The sequence below is a fragment of the Pipistrellus kuhlii genome, unplaced genomic scaffold, assembly GCF_014108245.1.
Source record: "Pipistrellus kuhlii isolate mPipKuh1 unplaced genomic scaffold, mPipKuh1.p scaffold_m20_p_31, whole genome shotgun sequence".
Taxonomy (NCBI): Eukaryota; Metazoa; Chordata; class Mammalia; order Chiroptera; family Vespertilionidae; genus Pipistrellus; species Pipistrellus kuhlii.
Window position 1 is genome coordinate 443,986 of NW_023425531.1, and position 12,512 is coordinate 456,497.

At 54.3% G+C, this 12,512-nt stretch overlaps 1 protein-coding gene across 1 annotated transcript in view; it reads right to left on the reverse strand.

The window, feature by feature from the left end:
- Positions 1–224: 224 nt before the first annotated feature.
- DCUN1D3 (defective in cullin neddylation 1 domain containing 3) overlaps positions 225–12,512 on the reverse strand; it is a 32,196-nt gene continuing 19,908 nt past the window's right edge. Inside the window, exons 2-3 of the mRNA XM_036460116.2 lie at positions 3,313–3,848; positions 225–2,249 (exon numbers count right to left, since the gene is read on the reverse strand). Of these exons, the coding sequence (XP_036316009.1) occupies positions 1,766–2,249; positions 3,313–3,743 (915 nt within the window). The 5' untranslated portion in view covers positions 3,744–3,848 and the 3' untranslated portion in view covers positions 225–1,765. The remainder of the gene's footprint in view (positions 2,250–3,312; positions 3,849–12,512) is intronic.

The window sequence follows — 12,512 nt, forward strand, 5'->3', positions numbered from 1 at the left end:
ACTTTCTAGTTCCCCATCCACCGCTGGAAGCATGAACATCCAACTCCAGTGACATTCCCTGTCAATGTCAACTTCAGGAACACATCAAGGGCAGAAACTCCTCAGACACCGTCTGTCAAGACGGGATCTGACTCCCTAAGGCGAGCCAAGGTCCTAGGACCTGACACCTGCAGCCAGGGCGAACACGCCAACGCCCCACGGACAAACTCGTCACCTCAAAAATATAAGTGTTTCATACGTTTATTTAAAAGACTCCCTTTCCACCTGGCCCCAAGCCCCTCCGCCCCCCTTCCAGCACAGGCTCGGAGGACGGGGTCCAGGGGAAAGGACAGCCCTCACTGAGCGAGGTAGGACAGCCAGCTCCTGGGCAGTGTCCCCAGCTGGCCTTGGGGAGTGGGCGCAGGAGTCTGGGGACTGGGCTCCCTATTGTGAGGAAAGAGCTGAGAAAGTCATCTTCTCGTTAGTGAAATGGTCTGCACTCAGATTCAGAAGCTCCATCCCTTCGCTTCCCGGCCCTCCTCTCCCTCCTCTCGGGCCAGTTTTAGCAGGCAAAGGGGAATATAGATACATATATGTGTACATATATATTTAGATAGGTAAGATATATACATATCCTATATATGTACATATACATATGTGGGGAGGGGAAGGAGAAGAGGGCAATGTAAACCTAAACAGCCATCACATCACCCCGATGGCCTGACATCACAGACAATAAATAATGCCCGGGGTGAGGGACGACACGGCGCAGCAAGAAGGAAGGGCACACGCTCGCTAGTAAAGACGCGCTACGCTGGCAGCGTTTGGGCCAGCCAGGCTGCTGCACTTGCCAGACAAGCAAGCTCATGTATCCACGTTTTCTAAGGAAGTATTTAAGCAGAGCTCCATACCACAGTTTTCCTTCGGGCCCGGTGGCTGGCAGGCAGTTTCCGACCACCAGGAACAGAAACTTTGGCTCCAAGGTAAATGAAAAAAGAAAAAAAAAAAGCATTTCCACTTACAGCATGAAAATACAGAAAATTTCATAAAAGAGAAACACCTGTCAAAGACTGCTTCCAGCCAAACTGAGGTAGCGCTGCTTTCTCTGCCCTCGGAGCTCTGGCTGCGGGTGGCTCCAGACTCCGCTCACTTGCCTGGCAGACCGCGTGCGGCGGGCGGCGGGCATCGGCATGAAACGCAATGCAATGGTCAGAGGGACGTGCGGGGAGCAGGTGCGGGCCAGCTAGCGGGGCGGGGTGGGCTGTCACCAGAGGACACGTTTGGCGGCCCTGGCTCTCCAAGGGCTTTAACTCACAAGGAACTAATGCAACGTGGGTAACAGTTAACACTGCTAGTCAACTCCGGGTAAATCTTTAAAAATTATCACAACCGCAATTCAACATGTAAACAGCACCGCACACAGCACAGACCTGCCCCGTGGAGGCACAGACCTGCACTGGTGTCTAATGTCAGCTAAGTGGACCGCTGGTCCCGCTGACGCCCTCCCCCCACAAACATCTATTTGTGCAAGAAATGGCAGGCTTACTCTATCTGAATGCTTAAAAAAAAGATACATAACATGTAGCCAGGTTCAAATGTTTTGGGGGACCCCCCAAAAAAGGAAATAACCAAAATAACCAAAAAGTGAAGAAAGTGCCTAAAACATGATACAGCATTTTAGAGCCCTTTCAGATACAAGGCAGAGAAAGGTGTAAAGTAGAAAATATCCGGATCTTCGGTAATTTCCAGAAAGGTCCGTTCCTCGGTGGGCTCCGGGGCCGGAGCACTAAGTCTGCTCCTGGGGACACGAGCCCCCGGGCCCTGAGCTGCGTGCGCCGCCCCCCGCGCCCTCCCGCTTCCTCCGCTCCATCTCCCACTCCACGAAGGTGTCGAAGAGGCTGGGCCAGGCTTCGTCTTCGCTGTAGTTGCTGAGGTCGGGGCCGATCACCTGAGTGAAGTTTAGGAACATATTCCAAGTGTCCCGGGAGATGCCCTTGACCCCCGAAGGGTTCTCTGTCAGGAAGTGTAGCCACTGGTCCAACACGGGCGGGTTGTTCTGGGTAAAGACTAGCTTCCACAGGGCAATGGCTATTTCCCGATGCAGTGACCGCTGCCCTTCTTCAGAGTCTAGGCCAAACTGAAATGTAAACCGGTACAGGTCCTTGAACTTGTCCTCTTGTTTGGCTTCGGTCAAGAGGCTGGGGAACCGCGCACAGATCCCATCGATGCTGTCTGCACTTATTGCTTTGCAGCCATCAAAAAACTCCTTCCTGCAACAGGAAGTAGGGGCACAATTAGTCACCGTAACGGGAATCAGTTCCTGTGAGGCAATGGCGTGGAGAGCGCGCCATGCAGCCGGGGGCTGTGGGAACTGGACTCGCCCACCTCGGAAGTGCTGAGACCACCACGTCACTCTTCCAGGTGGAGTGAGGACAGGTTACTATGTCACCGCTTCTAAAGCGCCTGCCTGTCCATTCATCTCTTCATCTTCCCACAGCCCGACGCCAGCTCCGTGCCCTGCTCCCCTTTCTGCAACAGGGGCTGTGCTTCCCTCCTCCGAGGGGCCCTTCCTGCTCTCTGATGTTCTGTGGGCTGTTTCTGGAATATTCTTGGTGACTGCCAAGGGACCAAAGATTCTGGATGAACCTGGGTAACTCCCACCAGTGATCAAAATTCCCTCTTATTAAGAAACAAAAATCGTGTGTGTATTCTGAACTTCCGTGTAACACCTTCAGCTCACAATCTGGTCCACACTGATCACCATCCCAGAGGCTGTTGCACCACTAGAGGAAAGGCCTCTGAGGTCTGCTGGGCAATCTACCCCAGGGTTAGAAGTTACGGGAGTTCTCAAAGCCTATTCGTATCCACCCCAGCACTTCGCAAACCACACCTTGGGGTAACCCTGTCACGCCCTCCCCTCCAAACACCCTCCATGAAGTGCCGACTTGCTCCCCGGCCAGCGAGGCCCTGGTGGAGGGGGCGGAGGGGCTACCTGCCTCATGCAGTGACAGGCACATCCCAGGGCACTCCCCGGCCGGCACGCCCGGTGCAGGGCAGTAGAGAGGGAGGAGGGGAGCGGATGACGGAGGGAGTGGAGGGTCTGCAGCAGCAGTGAGGCTGGGCTGTGATGTGGCAGCAGGGCTCAGCACGGATCACGCCCTGCTGAGCTTCAGTCAGGGAGGGTCAGTGCCCAGTCACCAAGGCTGGACAGCCTAGAGAGCTCTGACAGAGAGAGGAAGACCCAACTCCAGGAAGCCAGTCCCGCTCTGCCCGGACAAACCACTGCCAGGTGCGCTCCCTCCTCTGCTCACCTGGAACAGGATGGGGACTCACCTGGTGAATTTGCACATGGTAGCAGCCTGGAACTTCCAAGCCAAGAGCAGCACTCGAAACTCCGTGGGGTCAACACAGAGGTCATTGCAAAAGCGCTCCATGCCTTCCTCCAAAATTGCATCCTCCCGCTCATCCTTGTAGCGCCTGAACAGTTCCTCCAACCTCTGCAAGGAAGACTCCTCGGCACAGGACTTGGGCTCCCTCCCAGCATCTCCCGAGGACGTGGGCAGCTGGCAGGCCTCCGTGGCAGCCTCTGCCTTCTTGGTCCCATTGACGAGGATATCCCCTCCTGGCTTGCCACAGGCCGGCGGCTGCTCCTCGCGGTGGCCTGCACCCCGCCTGCTGTGTGACTTGCTGCTGGGGTCACGGTCTCCATTCTTGCTGCCCAGGGTCGATGAGGGATTCTTGCACTTGGTGACACACTGGCCCATGGTACTGGTGGCCTGGCCTCTAGAGTGGTCCCCTCTGGATCAGAAGCCCTCGCTGCCACCGGCCCTTGAATCTCAACATGCCATCAGCCAGAGGAACCAGCCAACCTGGGAAGAAATGAGAGAGCACTCACCACTGGATAGAGACAGGACATGCAAGCTCTCTCCAAGGACCGGACCATACACGAGCCACCACGAACCAGGAGAGAGACTCCAAGTTCATCACCACCTCCCTTGTAAGCCAGCTCTATACCTTCACCTTGGAAATGCAGTGGCTAGAGCACATATGGAGAACCAATAAAGAAAATTCCTGACATTCTTCTAGCAACACAATTTACCAAGAGGTGCTTCATGTGCAGAATGCGTGCAGGAAATCTAGTTTGCCAGAAATATTCCAAAGGAAATGCTTCTTGCCCACTGGCCATCATTTAAGAGAGTTATTTGGACCCAAGGGAAGCCCGCAGGGGCACATGAAACGTCCATCTCTGGTCTCTACCGCCAAAACCCTCAGGTTTCCGTTTCAAGCAGGGAGAAGGGGCGGCCGCGGCCTACAGGCGAGGGGAAAGGTGCACACAGTTAAGACTGTAGGCAGAGTCCTAGCCAAACAGCAAAGTAAACTGTGTGTTTGGTCTTCTCAGCGTTCTTCCCGGGACTCCCGCGGAGCTCGTGAAACGCCCTTCCTCGCGCCTTAGTCCACTCCAGGTCCCAGGCCCCGCCCCGGTCCTCCGCCAGGTGGTGTGGAGGGAGAGTGGAGACACGTTCACTAACTTTGGATGCTGGTAGGCTGCAGGCTCGGGCCTCCAAGAGGATGTCACCACCTTAAAGGAGGGCAGATTTACCCATATCCAATCTCTAAATGGGAGGATAGTTGCTACATGAAAGAGAGAAGTCTGCATGGAAACATAACAAACTCACCATGGCGGTTTATTACCTATACCGGATGCCCATTGCACAAAGATTCATGCAAGAATAGGCCTTCCTTCCCCTGGCTGCCAGCACCGGTTTTCCTCTGGCAACTGGAACCCAGGCCAGGCCTTTGCTCAACGAGGCTTGTCTTCTCTGCTCCGGCCATAGTGGAGAAGCCAAGCCTCTTCAGTCTTAAGTCTTTGCTCGGGGCCGAAGCCTTCAGTCTTCAATCTACACCTGCATATGCAAATTAACCTGCTACCTCGGTTGGGTTAATTTGCATGCTCACTCCTGATTGGCTGGTGGGCATTGTGGAGGTATGGTCAATTTGCATATTTCTCTTTTATTAGTGTAGACTAGAGGCCTGATGCACAAAATTTATGCAAGGGCCTTGGTCCCGGTCACTGCCCACTGCCGCCACCACTACAGCTACGGCTGAGGGCTTCTGCCTTGGCCCCCGATAATTAAAAAGGTGTTTTTAAAGAATTGCTAGAAATTTCTAGGCCAGGACTGAGGTGATTTCTCTGAAGACCTTGTCTACTCAGGACTCCTACTTTTAACTAGTCCTCTAGAAGTAGAAAATCCATCTACAATTTATTGTAGTACAGGTCACTGACTTACGATGGTGCAAAGCAATATGTATAACAAATGACATGAGACAACACTTTGTTATAAAACAGGCTTGTGTTAGATGATTCTGTGGACTACTGGAAGTATTCCGAGCACGTTCAAGGCAGGCCGGGCTAAGCTACGATACTCGGTAGGGTAGGTGAATTAAATGCATTTAGACACGCTATTTTCAGTGTGCAGAGAGTTTATCGGGACATACCCATGGTCAGTGCAGGAGCATCTGTACTCAGAAAAGGTTACCCCTGCTACAACAGCCGTGAGCCAGAGTATAATGGGGAGGCTGGCCAGCCAGGCCAAGGCCCTGCCTCCAGCACTAGGGAGCTTTCATGGACCTCCAGGCTCCACATTCCAACTCTCAGGAGAATGCAGCAGGCATGGAGCTGTGAGCCGTACACAGAACTGTAGCTTCCTGCAAACAGTGTGGGATAACTCAGTCACCTTCAACAGGAATCCTAAGGGCATCAGGATGTGCAGGTTTAAAATGGAGGCCAGAGCCATTCCTGCAGTTCCTGGGACTCCGTGTCAGGGCGTGGCCCATTCCCGCCCTCCGAGAACAGAGAACAGGAACAGAGACATGTCTACACACGCCCTTCAAAACCTCCCAGTTTCCCCGCTTCCAAACCACTGGAACGCACGATAAGGGCTTACTGTGGGGAACGACAGACCCGGCTTTAAGAGTAGCATAGCTACTAAGACACAAGCCCAGACTACTAACCTTTTAAAAGGTAAGACCTACATTCAAGAGAAGCAACTGTTCAAGCTGAATATCTCAAAACAAGCAGGACTACGCCAGGAGGAGTCTGATCTCCAGATTGCTCCTGAAGGCTAAAGCTCGGACAGAAACAAAGGCCCACACTTCCCCTCGCTTGCTCACTGCCTGCCAGCTCCCAGTTCCCGGAGCACTGACTCACCAGGCTGCTCACGCCTGCGCAGGAAGACCCAAGTACCGAGAGGCTGAGAGGTTTCCTGGCCTCCATGTGACCCACTTATCCCGTCCACACCCCACGCCACCAAGCAGACGCCTCACTACACAGCTTCCTATTAAACCTGGTGCCCAGATCTTCAGGTAGGAGGGGCAAAACAGGAGGCCTCTGACCCCCCCCCCCCCACCAGCTCCACGTTAAGAGCATTTGAGATGATCTGACACAGCAGACCCAGCTGAAACCTGAAGGCTTTAACATGCTGAACAGATGAGAAAGGAAAGAGGAAGATCAACTGAGCCAGATGATCTATCAGCACAAGCCAGCTCACATCCCTTCCTCCATTCCAGTCCCGGCTCTGAACACAGCCTCCCAGGGGAGGGGGAGGCGAGAAGGATTCAGGTCTGATGGTGAGGACACCTCACCCCAACCGCTCACTGCGCTCCTTCCCAGCGCGCCTTCCCTTCTTAGGAAACAGTGCTGCTCCCAGGCCTGCCCATGCTGCCCGGTGCCAGCCCCCGTCCTGCAAGCTGCGCCTCCTTTAGGTGTTTAAAGCTGGCAATTCCCCTGGGCCAGCTGGCTGCTGGCTAATGGCTGACAATAGTTACCAATTACTGACCACTGGACCGCATGCCGGGCACTGTGCTGGTAAGCCTTTATGGACATTAAGACTCTCTCATCCTCACCACGACCCACTTAAAGCCCACCCAAGACCACAAGCACTGAACCTGGTAGGTGTGGCTTGAGAAACTCTGACCCTTACCACCAGGCCACACTGGTGCCCAGGTCAGTGCTAGGGAGAGCCCAGCAGATGGGCCCGAGTGTCACCACGGCAACCCCAGAGCAGCACTCTCCGCAGCCTGCCAGCCGCTGGAAAGGGAGCAGTGGTTTGTGCCCAGTGGGCTCACCGGGCATCCTACCCACGGCCCTCTCCCAGCGAGCCTGCCCATGATGCAGCAGCCAGATGCCTGGGGCTTAGCCCCGGAGGTGGGGATGGAGTCAGCCCACCAGATGGCTCAGAGCTCCAAAGTCCAGCTCTCCATCACTTTTTGACCCTGAATCTCCTCAGCCTGTAAGAGGGTCATCGGCCTCACTGCAAGGAAAGGCAGACCAAGGGACCTGTCGCACTGCCCCTCCCGAAGCATGTGGAGGGGCAGCTCCCACCAGCCGAGTAGTATATGGCCAGCCTAACAGAAGCCCTGGCTTGTCCCACCTGGACATGGGCTCCACCCAGCCTCTGCTCCCCAGCCCAGCAGAACCTCACCCTGCCTCGACCGTCTGTCACTCGGTCTTGTTCACAAACAGTCTCAAACCCAGTGCTGCTGCTGCTCAGAGGCACGGCTGAACGCCGGGGGGACAGGCTCCCCAGTAGAAGGACAGCGAGGTGTAGGCTGTGCCCTGCCATCTTCTCATCCTGGCCACTCCGTCCAGCGGGGCAGCCCGCTCCTGTTCCCTCCCTTCCCCTCAGGCCAGCTGGACTGCCCGCCACTCACTCACACTTTAATGGCACTGCCTTCCCAGGCCGTCTCCAGCTGCATCTGGGCAGTGCCAGTGTGCAGGGCCAGTGGGCAGTGCCGGTGGGCACAGCAGCAGAGACCTCAGTACAGCATCCCTAAGGAACATCACTGCACATGCTAGTATGTCACACACACACACACACATGCAGCGCTGCGGAGTCACTACCCCATTCCACAGGAAGAGAAATGGAGGCACACCACAGCCATGGAGCTTTCCAGGGAAGAACAGGAGCGGACAATCCAGAGGTGAGCGCTGGGGCAGACAAACCTGGTCTGGCCATGGGGACGCCAGCAAGGGGCTGTGAGCAGGTAAGGGTTATGGACAGCTGGCCCTCCATGGGGTCATCCGCCAGCAGCCTGTCCCGTGCCTGCTCACAGGTGCCACTCACAGGGAGCACTCAGCAGTCACGCCCCCTGGAGCAGCGCCCTCTCGCAGCCAGTCCAGTTCTGTGGGGCGGGGTGGGGGACGGCACTAGCAGGTGCGTGGGTAGCTCCCATTCTTGCGTGCCTGTCCCCTGCCTCCACCAAGTGGCAAAGCTGAGTTGAATGGAGCAGGGACAAGGGGTGGGGGGAAGGGAAGGCAGAAAGGTAAAAACCACCTGAAACCACGTGCAGGCACAGCTGTGGCTTGGGGCTACAGAGTGGAAGGCGGGAGCCGCTCAGCCTTGGCTGGACCAAGATCAGCCTCAGCAGCCGCTCCCTCCTCCCCTCCTCCCTGCACATCAGCCTCTAGCCCCCCCCCCCCCCCCCCCCCGCCCCGTCCCCATCAGCCTGGCTGCCGTCCCGGGGCTGGTCAGTGAGCGGCCCGTCTAGTCCAGGCCGGTGCTGGCACTGCTAGGCTCGCAGCCTGGGCTGCAGTCCCTGGGGATACTCTGGACCAGAGAGGAGTAGGAAGCTGTTTCTGCTCTTGGGCAGGCCGTGCAGCGCCCCTCAGCGCATCCGCGCATCCGCCTGCCAACAGCAGGCCCGTTACACTGCGTCTCTGGCTGGAAGCTGGGCGCTGTCTCCTGACCTTGCAAGTGGCAGCCCAGGCCCGAGGGGAGGTGTAAGCTCCTGCTGCCAGTTGGCACATGGAGGCGGTCAGGCCTCACACACCGACCACCTCACTGTCCACTTTCCTGCCACTGTCTCAGGATTGCAGCTGTTGGTAACTGACTGACAAACATTTAACGAGTAAGAAAGGCAAGACAGGGAATTGTGAAGTGAGTCAGAGGAGGAAGGAGCCCATGCAGAGATGACAAGTGCCTGCATCCACAGGGCTTGGAGGGTACATGAGTTGCTGGCGTCCAGACATGCTTCCAGAGCCACAGTTCCTCTGCAGAGGCCTCAGGTTCGCCACAGAGTAACTCGCCAACCTCCTAAACGTTTGCTAGTTCATTAAGAAAAAAGTCAAAATCCATTAAGGCCGTGTTTGCCAGTTTCTTCCCAGAGGGCGGTGATGGAAGCCAACTGTGCCAGAGAGGAGAGGGACAGGAAGCGACCTGCACCATAACAGAACACTGCTTCCACCCTCCCCCCTCCGGCCCCCCGGGCCCGGGCCAGGCGGGAGGCCACAGGCTTTTCTCCGCTGCCCATCCCGATGCGCCCCAGCTGCCCATCCAGCTCAGGAAACAACGCGGGAAGAAGGACGTGCCCTGGTATCCCAGCAGCCACAATTCATACTGTGGGTCTGTCATGCAGTCTCCTTCACGAACACATATGGATGGCACACAGAGACCCATGCATGCACACTTTAGGCACATGGAACTTTTACCAAAACTGGAGCTGTACAGTACATTTTTTTTTTTTTTTTTTTTTTTAAGGAAGAGAGAAAAAGAATGAGAAACACTGATGTGAGAGAGAAACATCCACCAGCTGCCTCCCACACATTTCCCCACCTGGGATTGAACCTGTCACCCAGGAATGTGCCCTGGTTGGAAACTGAACCTGCCACCTTTTGCTATATAGGACGAGGTTCCAACCAATTAAGCCGCCCGTCCAAGGCTGTATATACTATTTTGCAAACTTTTCCATTGACACCTTTCTATATCGATATTCTCACCTCATATAATGCTTTAAAAACAACACAGTAATTCGCCTGACTGGCATGGCTCAATGGTTGAATGTTGACCCAGGAGGTCTGATTCCTGATCAGGGCACATGCCTGGGTTGCAGGCTTGATTCCCAGTGTGGGGCATGCAGGAGGCAGCAGATCAGTGATTCTCTCATTATTGATGTTTCTCTCTTTCCCTCTCCCTCTCCCTTCCTCCCTCCCTCCATCTCTCTCTCTCTCTCTCTCTCTCCCTCCCTCCCTCCCTCCCTCCCTCCCTCCCTCCCTCCCTCCCTCTCTCTCTCTCTCTCTCTCTCTGTACACAAACGTACACACACACACACACATATATTTAAAAAGCAGTCATTCAATGGTAGCAATAGCGTCACTACTGATGTACCAGCCACTTCATGTAGCCCAGAGGCTATTTATGGCCTACACGTCGATCTGTCAAAACGTGGTGCTGCACTGCCAAGGGGCACATGGCGGCGGGCTCTGTTCAAACGTATTTCAGTCATCTGAGTTTCCCACGGAATGGGAACACCACGACTAGTCAATTCAATCCCACTGCTGGACAGTCAGCTTGCTTCCAACAAACAGCAGACTCTTATAAACACTGGGATAATAAACAGCAAATGCAGCTAATAAACTGAAACGTTTATAATTATTTCCTGAGGGTTCCTACAAGTGGAACTAATGGATCATGAAAAAAATTATATATATATTTCAATATGAATTTTAAAAAAGTAGTGACAACTCATTATGGCAGTCTACACTGAGTGGCCAGGTTATGATCTCTGAATGCATAATAATCTGGTCACTCGGTAAATATATCTATATTATAAAACCCAGTGGCCCTAACGCCGTAATGACCAAAGACTGGTCACCAGGAGGCTGCATGCAGGGCGAGGCACATGCGGGTGGGCAGGGACTTGACTCTGGGTCCCACAGCGTGGCAGGGTCTGGGGTCCCAGGTCTTGCATGATTTTGCACGCTGGGTCACTAGTCTCTACTAACAAAGGGTAATATGCTAATTAGACCGGACATCTTCTGGGTGACCTTCCGGACATCATTCTGGACAAAGCCACAGTGGCGGGTCAAGGCAGAGGCAGAGAGGGGCAATCAAGCAGGCAGGGGAGAGTGGTTAGGGGGATCAGGCCGGCAGAGTAATCAGTTAGGGGCTTCAGGTAGGCAGGCAGAGGCGGTTAGGGGCGATCAGGCAGGCAGGCATGAGAGGTTATGAGCCAGTGGTCCCAGATTGCGAGAAGGTGCAGGCCAGGCTGAGGGATATCAGTGGGGTATTTAGTGCACCAGTGGGGTCTGGCCAGCCTGGCCAGGGGAAGGGGACATGGGCGGCTGGCAGGCCTGCCTGCTGGTCGAACTCCTGGTTGAAGGGACAATTTGCATATTAGCTTTTTATTATATAAGATATACACTGAGTGGCCAGATTATTATGAGTTCCGAGATCATAGTAATCTGGCCACTTAGTGTATTGTAGTATGTATTTCTCCCAACATAATCTTGAAATACTGGCTACCCAATTACATTTCTTAAAAAAAAAAAAAAAAAAAAAAAAAATCCACCGAAACCAGTTTAGCTCAGTTGGATAGAGCGTCAGCCTATGGACTGAAAGGTCCCAGGTTCGATTCCCGTCAAGGGCATGTACCTTGGTTGCAGGCACATCCCCAGTAGGGAGTGTGCAAGTGGCAGCTGATTGATGATTCTCTCTCATCGATATTTTTAATTCTCTATCCCTCTCTCTTCCTCTCTGTAAAAAATCAATAAAATATATATATTAAAAAAAAATCCTTACCCAAAGCACAATAAAATATTATCTTTCAGGAAAAGTATCAAGCTGCCAAAGGAGATGGACAACAGGTGAGGAAGCCATGTGCTCCAATGTAGATCCCGTCAAAAGGCTGCAAATCCAGTAACTCCAAGGATTGCAAGACAGCGTTGGAAAATGATGGGGCCGGGCAATGGGCAGGAAGAGGTTATACATCATAAAGTTTCAATTTCCCCAACTTATTCCCGCGTCCCCTAAAAAGAAATGCCGACACCCATCGTAAGGTCTAATGACTGCTAGCCCCTTATTATACTGACCCAGCCGAAACTGAGGGGATCACCCTCCCGGGAAGCACAGGGCTTATGCAATGTGGAACTGCGGGGCCAGCAATGGCGAACAGGCTGGCCCAGCTTGTCCTCAGGCCAGAGGCTTAGTACAGGCTTCCTCGCCTCAGACTGGAGCAGAGCTACTCCTGTGTGCAGTCAGACTCGTCACCTCCCAGCACCCGGCTCTTCCTTGGGTGATTACCCAGCTTTCACTACAGGATCCCTCTCCCTCCCTCTTGGCCAAGGAGCAGGGTGGGGCTCCTTATGGACATGTGACTCAGGCTCACCGAAGCTTCGTAAGCCGGCTCCGCTGGCTGGGTCAGGAATATGCAGGCGACCAGCCAGCCCGTGAATTCAGCACCGAAAGCTCAGGAAGTGGGAGCTGCTACCGTCATCTGATCAGGGACAATATTGCCTTCCGAAGGGTTAAACAGCCCCTTCTTACGGAAGAACCAAGAATAAAACACCACAAAGTGACACAGAGACCGAGAGTCCAATTGAACCTAAAGTCAGACCAAAGCCTCCACATCAGTTACGTAAGCCAACAGACTCCCTCTGCACAGGCCAGACGTCAGGCTGTCACAGCAGTCCCCGCCCAGCACAGGCGCTTCACCTGCTCACAGGACAGAGACGGAGAAGGTCCGACACCTGGGCATTC